This window comes from Odontomachus brunneus, unplaced genomic scaffold, assembly GCF_010583005.1.
Source record: "Odontomachus brunneus isolate Ranch 3 - 2012 unplaced genomic scaffold, Obru_v1 Obru_scaffold_036, whole genome shotgun sequence".
NCBI classification, from domain to species: domain Eukaryota; kingdom Metazoa; phylum Arthropoda; class Insecta; order Hymenoptera; family Formicidae; genus Odontomachus; species Odontomachus brunneus.
This window is the reverse complement of record NW_022639486.1, coordinates 1,775,244-1,786,928: the sequence shown is the minus strand read 5'-3', so window position 1 is coordinate 1,786,928 and position 11,685 is coordinate 1,775,244. Positions and strand designations below refer to the sequence as shown.

Below are 11,685 nucleotides of genomic sequence, written 5' to 3'. Positions count from 1 at the left end.
ATCCTTAAACGAAGAAAAAATTTGCGCGTCTGTTTCTCATTTCGTATCTTCCATCTTAATCGGGCAACCGAGCGGGCAGGTGAATATCTATGAACGCCCACAATGCGCAAACCTTCCATTTCGTTCTGTTAATGGTCGCGTATTTCGCAAATAGGACGAAACACCTAATTATTACTATTTCTCTTGGTCATTGACCCTCTACACGCGGAGGAAATAATGCCGTTACTACAACTGAATTGCCCTAAAATAGGAATCAGGTGAAGAAGTCGATTGTAGAAACAGAAAGATATCTGTAGGAAGCTTCTACTCAGAGCCAATTGTTCTCAACTATTGCAACCAAGTCTTAATACAGGCTAATGTTCAGACAAATGTTTCCAGTTGTAGTAATATCATTTCTCGTCGGCGAATTTCCACCTATTCAGTTAGACGAGCTGAATTCTTTTCCCGTGTAGGAAAACTTGGTTTCCCTTGCGACCAGCATTGCAATTAAGCTTCTCGTCAGCACTCTATGGTTCAAAAGAGATCTTCAACAACCAAACCCGTAAACAAATGTCGCTAGTCGTGGGAAGAACCAGGGCTTTCTGAAATATCAATGACTAAGAAGTTTGCCAATAATTGGTTGTTTTACCCCATATACAATTTTCGAACCGATATGATTTTTAACAGTCGCGCGCAACGACCATGAAACGCCCGCATCTGTCAAATTTTATCGAGTTGCAACGTGGAAGTTACATATTTCATGGAATTCAATTTTTCGCGTTATTCTTTTATGTTTTCCCTTTTTTCAACGTTTATCCTTTTTCGAACGTGATTTTTTACGTTAGACGTAAACCCCGCATACGAGGCGTTCACGGCGCTCGGTAGTCAAACGAGATAAAACACAAATCATTCGTGACGAGTTTATTTTCCGGAGCGTGGAGATTTGTTGTACCATGCTGTTCGCAACGTGGGGTAGTTAGTCTTTGAAGAGTTCCTCGCGCGACGAGCGCGCGCACGAACGCGGCGGACTGTACTCGCGACTGCAAACATTTTTCCTGAAAAAAAAGACTTGTCGGGCGGAAAGCGGACGCGTGCAGTTTCGTTACGGCGCGAGTTTGCGCGAGATGTGTGCCCCATCATACGTGAAACTGCCTCGATGTAGTCGCACGCGGACGATTGCGGCACGCTTGATCAAACAATAACGCGTACCGATGTGCGCGACCGGCGTTACCTGATTAACATTATCGTCGGCGACGTTGCCTAACGTCGGTTAATGTTGTTCAGCGTTGGTTTACGTTGAATTTGCCGGTTAATTAACGTCGATTGACATCGGCGGGACTTGGCGGGACTTGGTCGGACAATTGATTGTTTTCGGTCGTAAGCCGGTTTGAGCCGAGGCGTTATTTGGCCATTGGTTGTCGTTGTTGGTTCACGTCGTTTGTTCGGTATCAATTAGCGTCGACTAGCATCGGGTCCGTTCGGTCATTGAACGCGCGCGTCTTTACGGCAGATGAACGGCTTTGTCGGTCAATCCCAGCGACGAATCTCGCCAGCTGTTATTTCACGAGAACGTTATTAGGCGCCGTTCATTCGAAGGCATTCCGCGGGCATTGTTTACAGCTAATCGCTCCTGACATAATGCCTACGACGCCATTAAATCACTCAATCGTCATCAGTACAATATATTTTCAGTATGAATTTCTATGATTCGCCCACGCAATAAAAATTCGCCGAAGAGTCACATTTGATGTCGAAAGTGTTCAACATAACCGCGTGAAACGACGGCAAGCAATGTTGCCCAAATGAGTTTATCAGTCAGTCTTATTAATCACGGAATTACGACACACGATTCGAAAAGAATCCGATCCCAGCTACAATATTGCGATGCGATCGTTGCAACAGTAATATCCAACACGTTAAGATAGAACTCACTACTTAAAGTCAGTAAAAAAATCGATGTATTTTGTATTTATACAAGTATGTTAATTGATCCTTAATTCACCAAAGAACGATTTCACGTTCATTGAAAGCATGATAATTTCCCCTTTCCAATAGTTTTTGTTTCAAGTCGCTACAACGCCTACAAGTAGAGTTATTGACGTATATATCGATCTGCGTTATAGATTGGCCAACGGTAACCTCTTAGAGAATTTACGCGCAGTGAGGTAGCTCACGCGACGCGTGAGCAGAGAATAATAGCCGCATTCCCAGACGCTAAGTGGAGAAGCGATATCTCGCGTGTACAAGGTAGCAGCGAACGCAGCTCGCTATCCTCGCTCCGCGTCGTCGCTTCAATATGTCGAATCTCGTGATTGTATCAGCCTCAAAACTGTCAATTTCAAAAGACCTACGGGATTCGTTCTAATTTCTGAAAACTCCATATTATGCGTTCTATTTTTATATAATGTTATGTTTCTACCTACGCTATCAACATATATATTATTATAATTACAAAGATAGAACACTAATTTTAAGAAGAACTTTTCGTAAATTAGAGAGAGTCCCGTTAGGTCTTATGAAGTCGACAATCCTGAGGCTAACAAGTAAACCTACCCAAAGGTTACATTCCGATTTCTTTCTAATTTGGCACAAATATAGAAATACAAAAAATATTTAAGTTATATTTTTTTCATTTTTGTCCACTTTAAGTTTCGTGGGCAGTTTATAGCTTTTAAATGTTCTCACTCCTACCATCAATAAGTGTAACAAAAATGCATAAGAAATTGAATACAAGATATAGGCGTTTTTGGTTAGCTGATTATGAATATGAAGTCAAATGTATAAAATTATTTGTATAAATAATAAAATGTTTAAACAAAATATGTAAAAAGTTGAAAAAAAATTATTTTTATAAATAATTCCTCGGTTTGGCGGAGATTCGAATTTGACTAATTTTGACTAATTTAGTACAGATTTGAAATATTTTGGTTGGAATCTCGGCTAAAGAAATTTAGAATGATTCGTGTCTCAGCTATGCCGATTTTGTTAAAATTTTAATTAAAATTGCTGGATTTTTGTTTGACCAAGATTCGAACCACTTTTTACTACTTTAGCACAGATTTGAAATATTTCGGTTGGAATCTCGGCTAAAGAAATTTAGAATGATTCGTGTCTCAGCTATGCCGATTTTGTTAAAATTTTAATTAAAATTGCTGGATTTTTGTTTGACCAAGATTCGAACCACTTTTTACTACTTTAGCACAGATTTGAAATATTTCGGTTGGAATCTCGGCTAAAGAAATTTAGAATGATTCGTGTCTCAGCTATGCCGATTTTGTTAAAATTTTAATTAAAATTGCTGGATTTTTGTTTGACCAAGATTCGAACCACTTTTTACTACTTTAGCACAGATTTGAAATATTTCGGTTGGAATCTCGGCTAAAGAAATTTAGAATGATTCGTGTCTCAGCTATGCTGATTTTGTTAAAATTATTTAACTATATCTTGTATTCAATTTTATTTCTTATGCATTTTTGTTGCACTTGATGACAGAAGTGAGAACATTAAAAAGCTATAAACTGTCCACGAAACTTAAAGTGGGCCAAAATGAAAAAATGTAACCTAAATATTTTTTATACTTCTACATTTGTGCCAAATTAAAAAGAAATCGGAATGTACTTTTGGATAGGTTTACTTGTAAGTGTCGCGTGTGACAGTCAGTCGCGCAACTCACTATCTTCACTCCGCGAACCAGACAATCGTCAACAACGACCACGTGCTCGCAGCGATCACGTGGTCGTTCATCTCACTTCAGAAGAAGATAGAATGAGAATATAGTGTGCTGATACGACTGAAGATGGCACGCTCGGTCTGGCGCCATCGCCGAGCTGAAACCTGGCGTCGATACCGTGACTTTAAACAGTTACACCTCGCTAATGATTCGAGAGCGGCATGAAATAAAAATAAGAAACAATCTCTTTGGAACACATACAAGTCTATGCTGATCTTTTATCGCCTATTTGAAAGAGTCGAGTATTGTGATTGATTAAAGCAAGGCGGACAAGCTCACGCGCAAGTAACATGCAACCTTTTTTACTTGCCACCTCGTTTGTTGTAACAGTGACGAGGTTACTATCGTATCGTTACTGTGAGTCGAAGTAAATGAATAATTATCACGGTTATTTGCAAAATGGTAGAAGACTCTTTGTTCAATTATATTTTACTTGCACATGAGAATTAATGCGCGTTGTGTCAGACATTCCAGAGAAATTTCCAGTGCCAAAAAGAAAATAAAGAAAAATATATAATAAATTTAAAAAAACACACAAAACTTATTGTTTCACATATCTATTAATTATATATTGTCTGGATTTAGATTAAAGTTTTTTATTTGCACACGAGTGCTCGTATATCTAAATCCAAATAGCATGTATATATATAAAAACGGGAAGAAAGAAGTTCCTATTTGAGAAAGAGATAATTAATATGAGATCACGATTCTTTCAATAGCTCGAACGCAACGTTGATGGATTATTTTAATAATGTTTGTACCTCGATTATTGACCGTCGTAAAATCTCAGCGCACCGCTGTAACCTCCGCGTCGAGTTCTATCCGATTATCGCGTCCTATGAAAAGGTAATGCATGGGTAACGAGCTAATAGAAATGTAAATAACGTCGAATTTAAAATTCAATTTGGAGAACTCCGCGGGAGCCGCGGAGCGAGACGTTTAAATGCCCCGTTGGAAACATTGAGTGCTAATATTATACCGTATTAGTGGTAGTATAGGATGCTTCGCGCGAATAATTCATAATTATGTGATCGATAAACGTGCGTTCCATATAACGTGTCAGCATAATAATTAACGAAGAATAATGCATAAGGAAAGTTTCAGATGTTTTCCGAACAATTTGGGCCGCTTGTGCGTAATATTGCAGTTTCGTTGCGACGCGGTCTATATGTCACCGGAAAGTTAGGAGGCGTTTCGAAATGATCCATAATTGCAACTTTGCCATGGTTTCCCCGCGTGTAAGCAAGTTTCAAACTACACGACTGAAGGTTTATGCGTATATGTGTGTGTGTGTGTGTGAAACACGAAATGTAGAAAATTCAGATAGTGGCTACGGAGGAGCAAATAAAACTGCTTTTTAATGATACTTCGCAGTGCAAAACTCAATGTTCTTCTGATAATTACTTCATGAACTCATAATAATTTCAGTAATAATTTCAGTATGTAAAAATTACTAATTTAAAACATTAATTATTCACAAATTTAAAACCGGCTATCTAATTATACTTACTATTAATGTAAATACAAATCGTTGACGCAAATTAAAACAATTGTAATTATTGTGACATACACGACCTAATTGTATTATATATAATCCACTATGGGAGCGATATTTCAGATTCCTGGTCGAATTGTCTCATACATTTTCATAAATTCTAAAAATAGCCGGTAGCTCTATGTTCTTCGCGAAGGTTTCACCAGCAGCGACCCCAAAAATCTATGCGGAATTCACCCGCTGCCCTCTACACAACGCCACCATCCGCGACTTGTCCAGAATCCCTCGGTAAAGCAGCGCACCCGCAGCGACCAACCCCTGGCTGCCAGCCCCTGTGGGTGGCTCAGTTCACCCCGGCGCGTCGAAAATCTCGCTACTCGACGGCATCCAACGGTGCGTTCTCGTGATTCTTTCGGTGCGTCCGTCTTACGGTAAATTTCGTCGACGAGCCTTCGGTGAAAGTGCGCGACCACCAGGATCGCAGCTGCTCGTCGAGGGTGGATTCGGTGTGTAAGACTGCGAGGTAGGAAATGCAATTATTGGCCCGAGTCTGCGCTCCATATTGATCCACGGTGGCGACGACAACGACGGCGACGAAGGTACTAGTGGCGGCGACATTGACGTCGACGGTGGTGGTGGCCGTGTTGGATAAGCTAGCGGTGGTGGTGCTGCTGTTGGTGGTATCGGCTTTCTATTCGGCGTTTTGCGTAACGCTGTGGGACGACGAACCCGCCCAAAATGTATTTTTATCTGCGTTTCGCCCAACTATTCCTGATCTCGGTGATTCTGTGCATCGGTAAGAGCATCACCCGTTTTCCAAACCGTTTATTAACTTTGAACAGAGAAAACTTGCGAGAAATAGTATCGTATTGATGTAGGAATGATAGGCCAGTTTTAAACGTTCAACGAGAAAAGTGGAACATGAGATGAGACGAGAGAAGCATGTTCGCGAGTTTTTCAAATTTGCACGCAATAAAATGCAATATCTGTCGTGCAGATATCTTCCTCGTTGATTGTCCTCTTGCTCGTCTTGCTTACAGGTCTGTGCTCCGAGGACGAGGAGAGACTGGTACGAGACCTGTTCCGAGGGTACAATAAACTCATTCGACCCGTGCAGAACATGACGGAAAAGGTGCACGTGAGATTTGGTCTCGCCTTCGTGCAGTTGATCAACGTGGTAAGAACACCTCGGCCTATTTTTCCTTCGCGCGGTCGGAAAATAATATTCATCAAACGGCGACAAAAGTCAAACGTTTAAATCGTGTAGATTAATCGTACAACCTTTTCGTTTTTTTCCTTTGTTAATCCAAGTCTCGTTAATTTTTCAGAATGAGAAGAACCAGATTATGAAGTCGAACGTATGGCTGAGATTCGTGTGGATGGACTATCAGTTGCAGTGGGACGAGGCGGATTATGGCGGGATCGGTGTCCTCAGGTTACCGCCCGACAAAGTGTGGAAACCGGATATAGTACTGTTCAATAAGTATGTGAAAATTATTCGCATACTTATTTAAGACAAAAAAATATTAGGACAAAGAAATATTCCTTAATCATTTAGCGCTATTGTTGCTAGTTAGGGACGTCACTTTCGACGTTAAACTCTCGTTAAAATACTTCTTCATTTTATCCTCGTATTAATAACATGAAAAACTACTGATTTCTTTGCATTCTCAGTATTTTTTAAATTAAAATGTTTTCAATTATCAGTCGAAACTATTGATTTCTCAGCATTTTAAAGCTTCAGCAAATTGCGATCGCTTCGGTTATCAGTAAAAAATAAGCTTGCTTTCCATTCGTTATACAATAAGATCAGTTTTGTCGACGTGACAATATTCGAAATATCGTTTGCAGTGCCGATGGCAATTACGAGGTCCGTTACAAAAGTAACGTGCTAATATACCCAAACGGTGAGGTCCTCTGGGTGCCGCCAGCGATCTATCAGAGCTCATGCACGATCGACGTCACGTACTTCCCGTTCGACCAGCAGACATGCATCATGAAGTTCGGTTCATGGACTTTCAACGGTGATCAAGTCTCCCTCGCGCTCTACAACGACAAGAATTTCGTCGATCTGTCTGATTACTGGAAGAGTGGCACGTGGGACATCATCAGCGTGCCGGCGTATCTCAATACCTATGTGGGTGATTTTCCCACGGAGACCGACATTACTTTCTACATAATTATCCGCAGGTGTGCATTTTCGTCTTCAAATACTGTCAATCTTCATTTCGATATGGTATCTGATCTCGTATTTGCTTTAGCGTTTTTCTTTAATGTCCAATTTTCTTCCACAGGAAGACCCTCTTCTATACAGTAAACTTGATACTACCGACGGTTCTAATCTCCTTCCTCTGCGTGCTTGTCTTCTATCTGCCGGCAGAGGCCGGCGAGAAGGTTACTTTGGGCATCAGTATTCTCCTATCTTTAGTTGTGTTCCTTTTGCTGGTCAGTAAGATCCTACCACCGACTTCCCTGGTGTTGCCGCTCATAGCCAAATATCTGCTCTTCACCTTTATTATGAATACCGTCAGTATCTTGGTGACTGTCATTATCATCAACTGGAACTTCCGTGGGCCGAGAACCCATAGGATGCCGCAACTTATACGCAAGATCTTCCTCAAGTATCTACCGAGAATTCTGGTGATGAAACGGCCAAAGAAGACACGACTAAGGTACGGACGTGAGCTCGTCTCTAAACGATATTACTAGCAAGCGATAATTACTCGTAACGATAAATTCTTGCTTGCTGTGCATGTACGTTGAGGGAAAATTAGGCGGAAAAATTAAGATGTATTAAATTGTCAAGATTGTTCTCTTCTTCATTAGGATACAGTTTTCTCTTGATTAAGATACATATTTTCTTTCAAATACACATTGAAAGTGTACAAGTAATTAAAATTCATCTCACTGAAGCGTCGCGAGGCGATTCTCGATCGAGTCTTATGTAGCCGTTCATACGAACGTTTGTCACTTCATTAGATGGATGATGGAGATACCGAACGTGACACTGCCAGCTTCCACGTACTCGGGAAGTCCGACAGAGGTACCAAAGCTACCGGCGAAGAAAATGGAGGTAATGGAGCTGTCAGATCTGCATCATCCCAATTGCAAGATTAATCGCAAGGTGCAACATACTACGAGCAGCTCGAGTGGCGCTGGGGGCGGTGAAGGCATGGGCGACAGGAGAGGGTCCGAGAGTTCGGACTCGGTGCTGCTTAACCCGGAAGCCAGCAAGGCTACCGAAGCTGTGGAGTTCATAGCGGAACATCTCAGGAACGAAGACTTGTACATACAGGTGTGTCAAACGCGCGAGTATCAATTTCAGATTGACTCGCACTTTTCATACACACATTGCCAATCATCTCCCTCTTGCTTGCATCTTCTTTTCAGACGAGAGAAGACTGGAAGTATGTCGCGATGGTGATCGATCGACTGCAACTTTATATCTTCTTTGTAGTCACCACCGCTGGCACCATCGGAATCCTCATGGACGCCCCTCACATTTTCGAGTATGTGGACCAGGATCGTATCATAGAGATCTATCGTGGAAAATAATCCGTCTCGCTGCGGCGAGTTGCTGTTATAAGTAATGTGCCATCGTCGAGACCGTTCTCATTTCATCTCTCTTTCGAGATCGATTTGTACGTAACATCGTCGTGCGAGCGATCTTGTCGTTTCAATCACGAACGTTTAACCTTTGAAGGACCGGAAGCCGATATATCGGCATGACGGCGGTGTCAGCTTTTTCCCAATTCAATCCAATGACATTGACAAAAAAGTTATAGCTCTTAAAATAAAAAAGTCGGTAAAAAAATAGCCGGTCTTCAGAAGGTTAACGTTCCGTTCGATAGCATTTTTTTACCAAGCGGGTCTTTTTACGAACTTCCATGCTAAGTATATAGATATTTTTGACGGATGTTTCCACTTTGTCTCCTACCGTTATCTGCACCATTTCACGGTTCTTCCTTCCGAAAAGCTGAATCCGCCGACGGAACTCGACGCGATCGCGAAATGGCATATATTATGTAGATAGTGACGATTCTACTAGTATTAATGACTGCCTTTGCGACTGTTGTCTTCCCCGTTGCCATTAACTTCCGATTACTCCATCGCTTAAACGAGAGATCCACGAAACAACCTTCAGACGCTTCTCATCTTTGGTTTTGTCGGAGGAATTAGTATTTCTCCCAACGCGAAACGCGGATTATTTTAATGTAATATCTCCCAAAAATCACAAACTTTGCTAATTAGAAAATCCCCGAGTATTTAAAGTCTCAATATAATTGGACGTTGGATAAATTCTCGTTCAAAAGTACCAAATTCAATTTATTTGCGGAATATTATTTCCTATCAATGTAGGTTTTGATGAGATAGCTTGTGCATCAATTCTATGGATATATCTCCCCCAAGCGTAGTTAACATGCTTAATGTTAAACGATGAAGTCCATGATTAGTATTATATATGTATAGTAGGAGTACGGAATTAAGGTCAACGGAGCTTAGGCGAGACGATTGTAATATAGTAACAATGATGGTACGCACAAACTCACGTAGGCAGCCATATTGATATTATATTGATTAGCAAATAATTCCATAGACCGGTAAACTAGGCGAGCATAATGACAAGCACGTTATCGATCCTGGACTTATACAGAATGCTTCATGTTTAACATTAAAAATCTCGTCCCTGCAAGACACCACATATTATTTTCAAAAGAATAATCTCGTCGCAATTTGTCAGCGCGTTTATCGTCGGCCGCGGTCTTCCGTCGGTCCGTGAGATCAAGTTGTCGAGTACGTTTAATATATGTGAGCGAACGAAAACAGACAATTGAAACATTGTATAACGCAAAGCGAGAAAGCGTCTCCTCGTTTCACCATTCGATCGCAGTTTCAGTGATCAATCTCGATCAGTATCGATCAAATTCACGATATCAAAATTATCGATTCTTCCCGCGTAAGGTAAAGGCGAAATGTTCCGTACGCGAATGCATGGATGGACACAAAATTAACGGCTTAGAATATTTGAAATAATTTTGATAATAATCTTGCGAAAATTGTCGTGTGCTACATTGTAAATCCAGTTGTGCCCGTTGATACTCATCGCTGTAGTGAGTGCCGATAAAATCGCGACAACCTCGGCACACCCACCGGACAATCCCACCGAGGAACTCATAGCAAATAAATTTTACGAAAAATATAAATTATATTAATGTATTCCTTGCAAAAATGGATTCCGCTTGTATCTGTGCGATCACGATTGGCGTTGGGAGGTCGACGCGATTCAAGGTATTGGTTCGTCGTCGAGTGTGATCGCGAGTTTCTCTCGGCAGAAGAGGAAACGTTCGCATCGATCGAATTGCTTGCGTTTCTTTTTCTTGCAAACGGTTTTGCATGATACTTGCACGCATTTTGATTCGGTCGACCTTTCCAGCCTCAAGTGACAAAGATACGGCTCATACGTAAATGTAGTTGACACAAAGCTATATTACCGTGCGTTAGTTACCGATGACGCAATATGTGTCTTCCTCTCGAGAAGTAGAGAGAATTAATATTTGTGGAAACACCAGCAACACGCTCGCTTCGTTTCGTTTCGAATCCCTCGCGTCGATAAACTTCACGAAGTAATACTATTTATTCGCAGTCGTGAAACACTAAGACGGTCTCACGCGAATGATAACAACAAATAAGCATATAATCATAAAAAAGACCATAGGCTTCAGGCGGTGTATATGTGTGTCCTTTATCTATCGCGGCAAAGTAGACAATCGTGTACGACGGATACATGTGTTAGATTTTATTTCGCGCGCGAAACGGAAGAGAAGTACAGATATTGTTGAGCCGTAAAGTTTACACTTTACTATGCATGATAAATAATACGGCGACTATGTTCGTGCATTACTGCGTTTGTTGGTAGGTGAGAAAAAAGAAGAAAAGAAAGGAATTTAACGTAAGGTAACTAAGGTAGTCCTTTTTACGATGTAAATCTTCATCCTTTGTATAATCGTAAATCAATAAAGCTCATCGAATTTCATATCTTCTCGTTTACTCTACGTGCAAATATGATTGTATTTTATCATCGTGTTATTCTACCACGTCATATTTTTCATATCTTCTTCGAGAGTCGCGGATGAACATTCATCTACGACAAAAATCCATCAAAACTACTTCGCGCTTAGCTGCGACAAACTATAAAAACCGAGAGAGAGGGACGGGGGAACAGGTTAGACGTTTATATTTTCATTTCATTTATTTCAACAATTTCATAATAACGTAATAATGTTAATAATATTACAATGCGGCGATTACAGTGCTCACCAGTTAACAGGAATTCTCATATCGATCAACGTTTGCCTCGAAAAAAGGGAGCCCAGCGTAGAAATATAACAAATTTTTATTCACGCGCTCTCTTCGTATCTCCGTCGTGTGTACGAATTTACTATTATCGGACCAGGCTGTGTTGTCGAGGCATAATTAAAAG

At 40.8% G+C, this 11,685-nt stretch overlaps 1 protein-coding gene across 1 annotated transcript; it reads left to right on the top strand.

Moving 5' to 3' along the window:
* The first annotated feature begins 5,850 nt into the window (after nt 1-5,850).
* LOC116843895 (acetylcholine receptor subunit beta-like 1) lies at nt 5,851-11,238 on the top strand. Its single transcript, XM_032814789.1, has 7 exons — nt 5,851-6,000; nt 6,245-6,381; nt 6,533-6,687; nt 7,056-7,394; nt 7,499-7,876; nt 8,184-8,499; nt 8,595-11,238. The coding sequence occupies exons 1-7, from the start codon at nt 5,943-5,945 to the stop codon at nt 8,757-8,759; spliced, it is 1,548 nt and encodes a 515-aa protein (XP_032670680.1). The 5' UTR covers nt 5,851-5,942; the 3' UTR covers nt 8,760-11,238.
* The last annotated feature ends 447 nt before the right edge of the window (nt 11,239-11,685 follow it).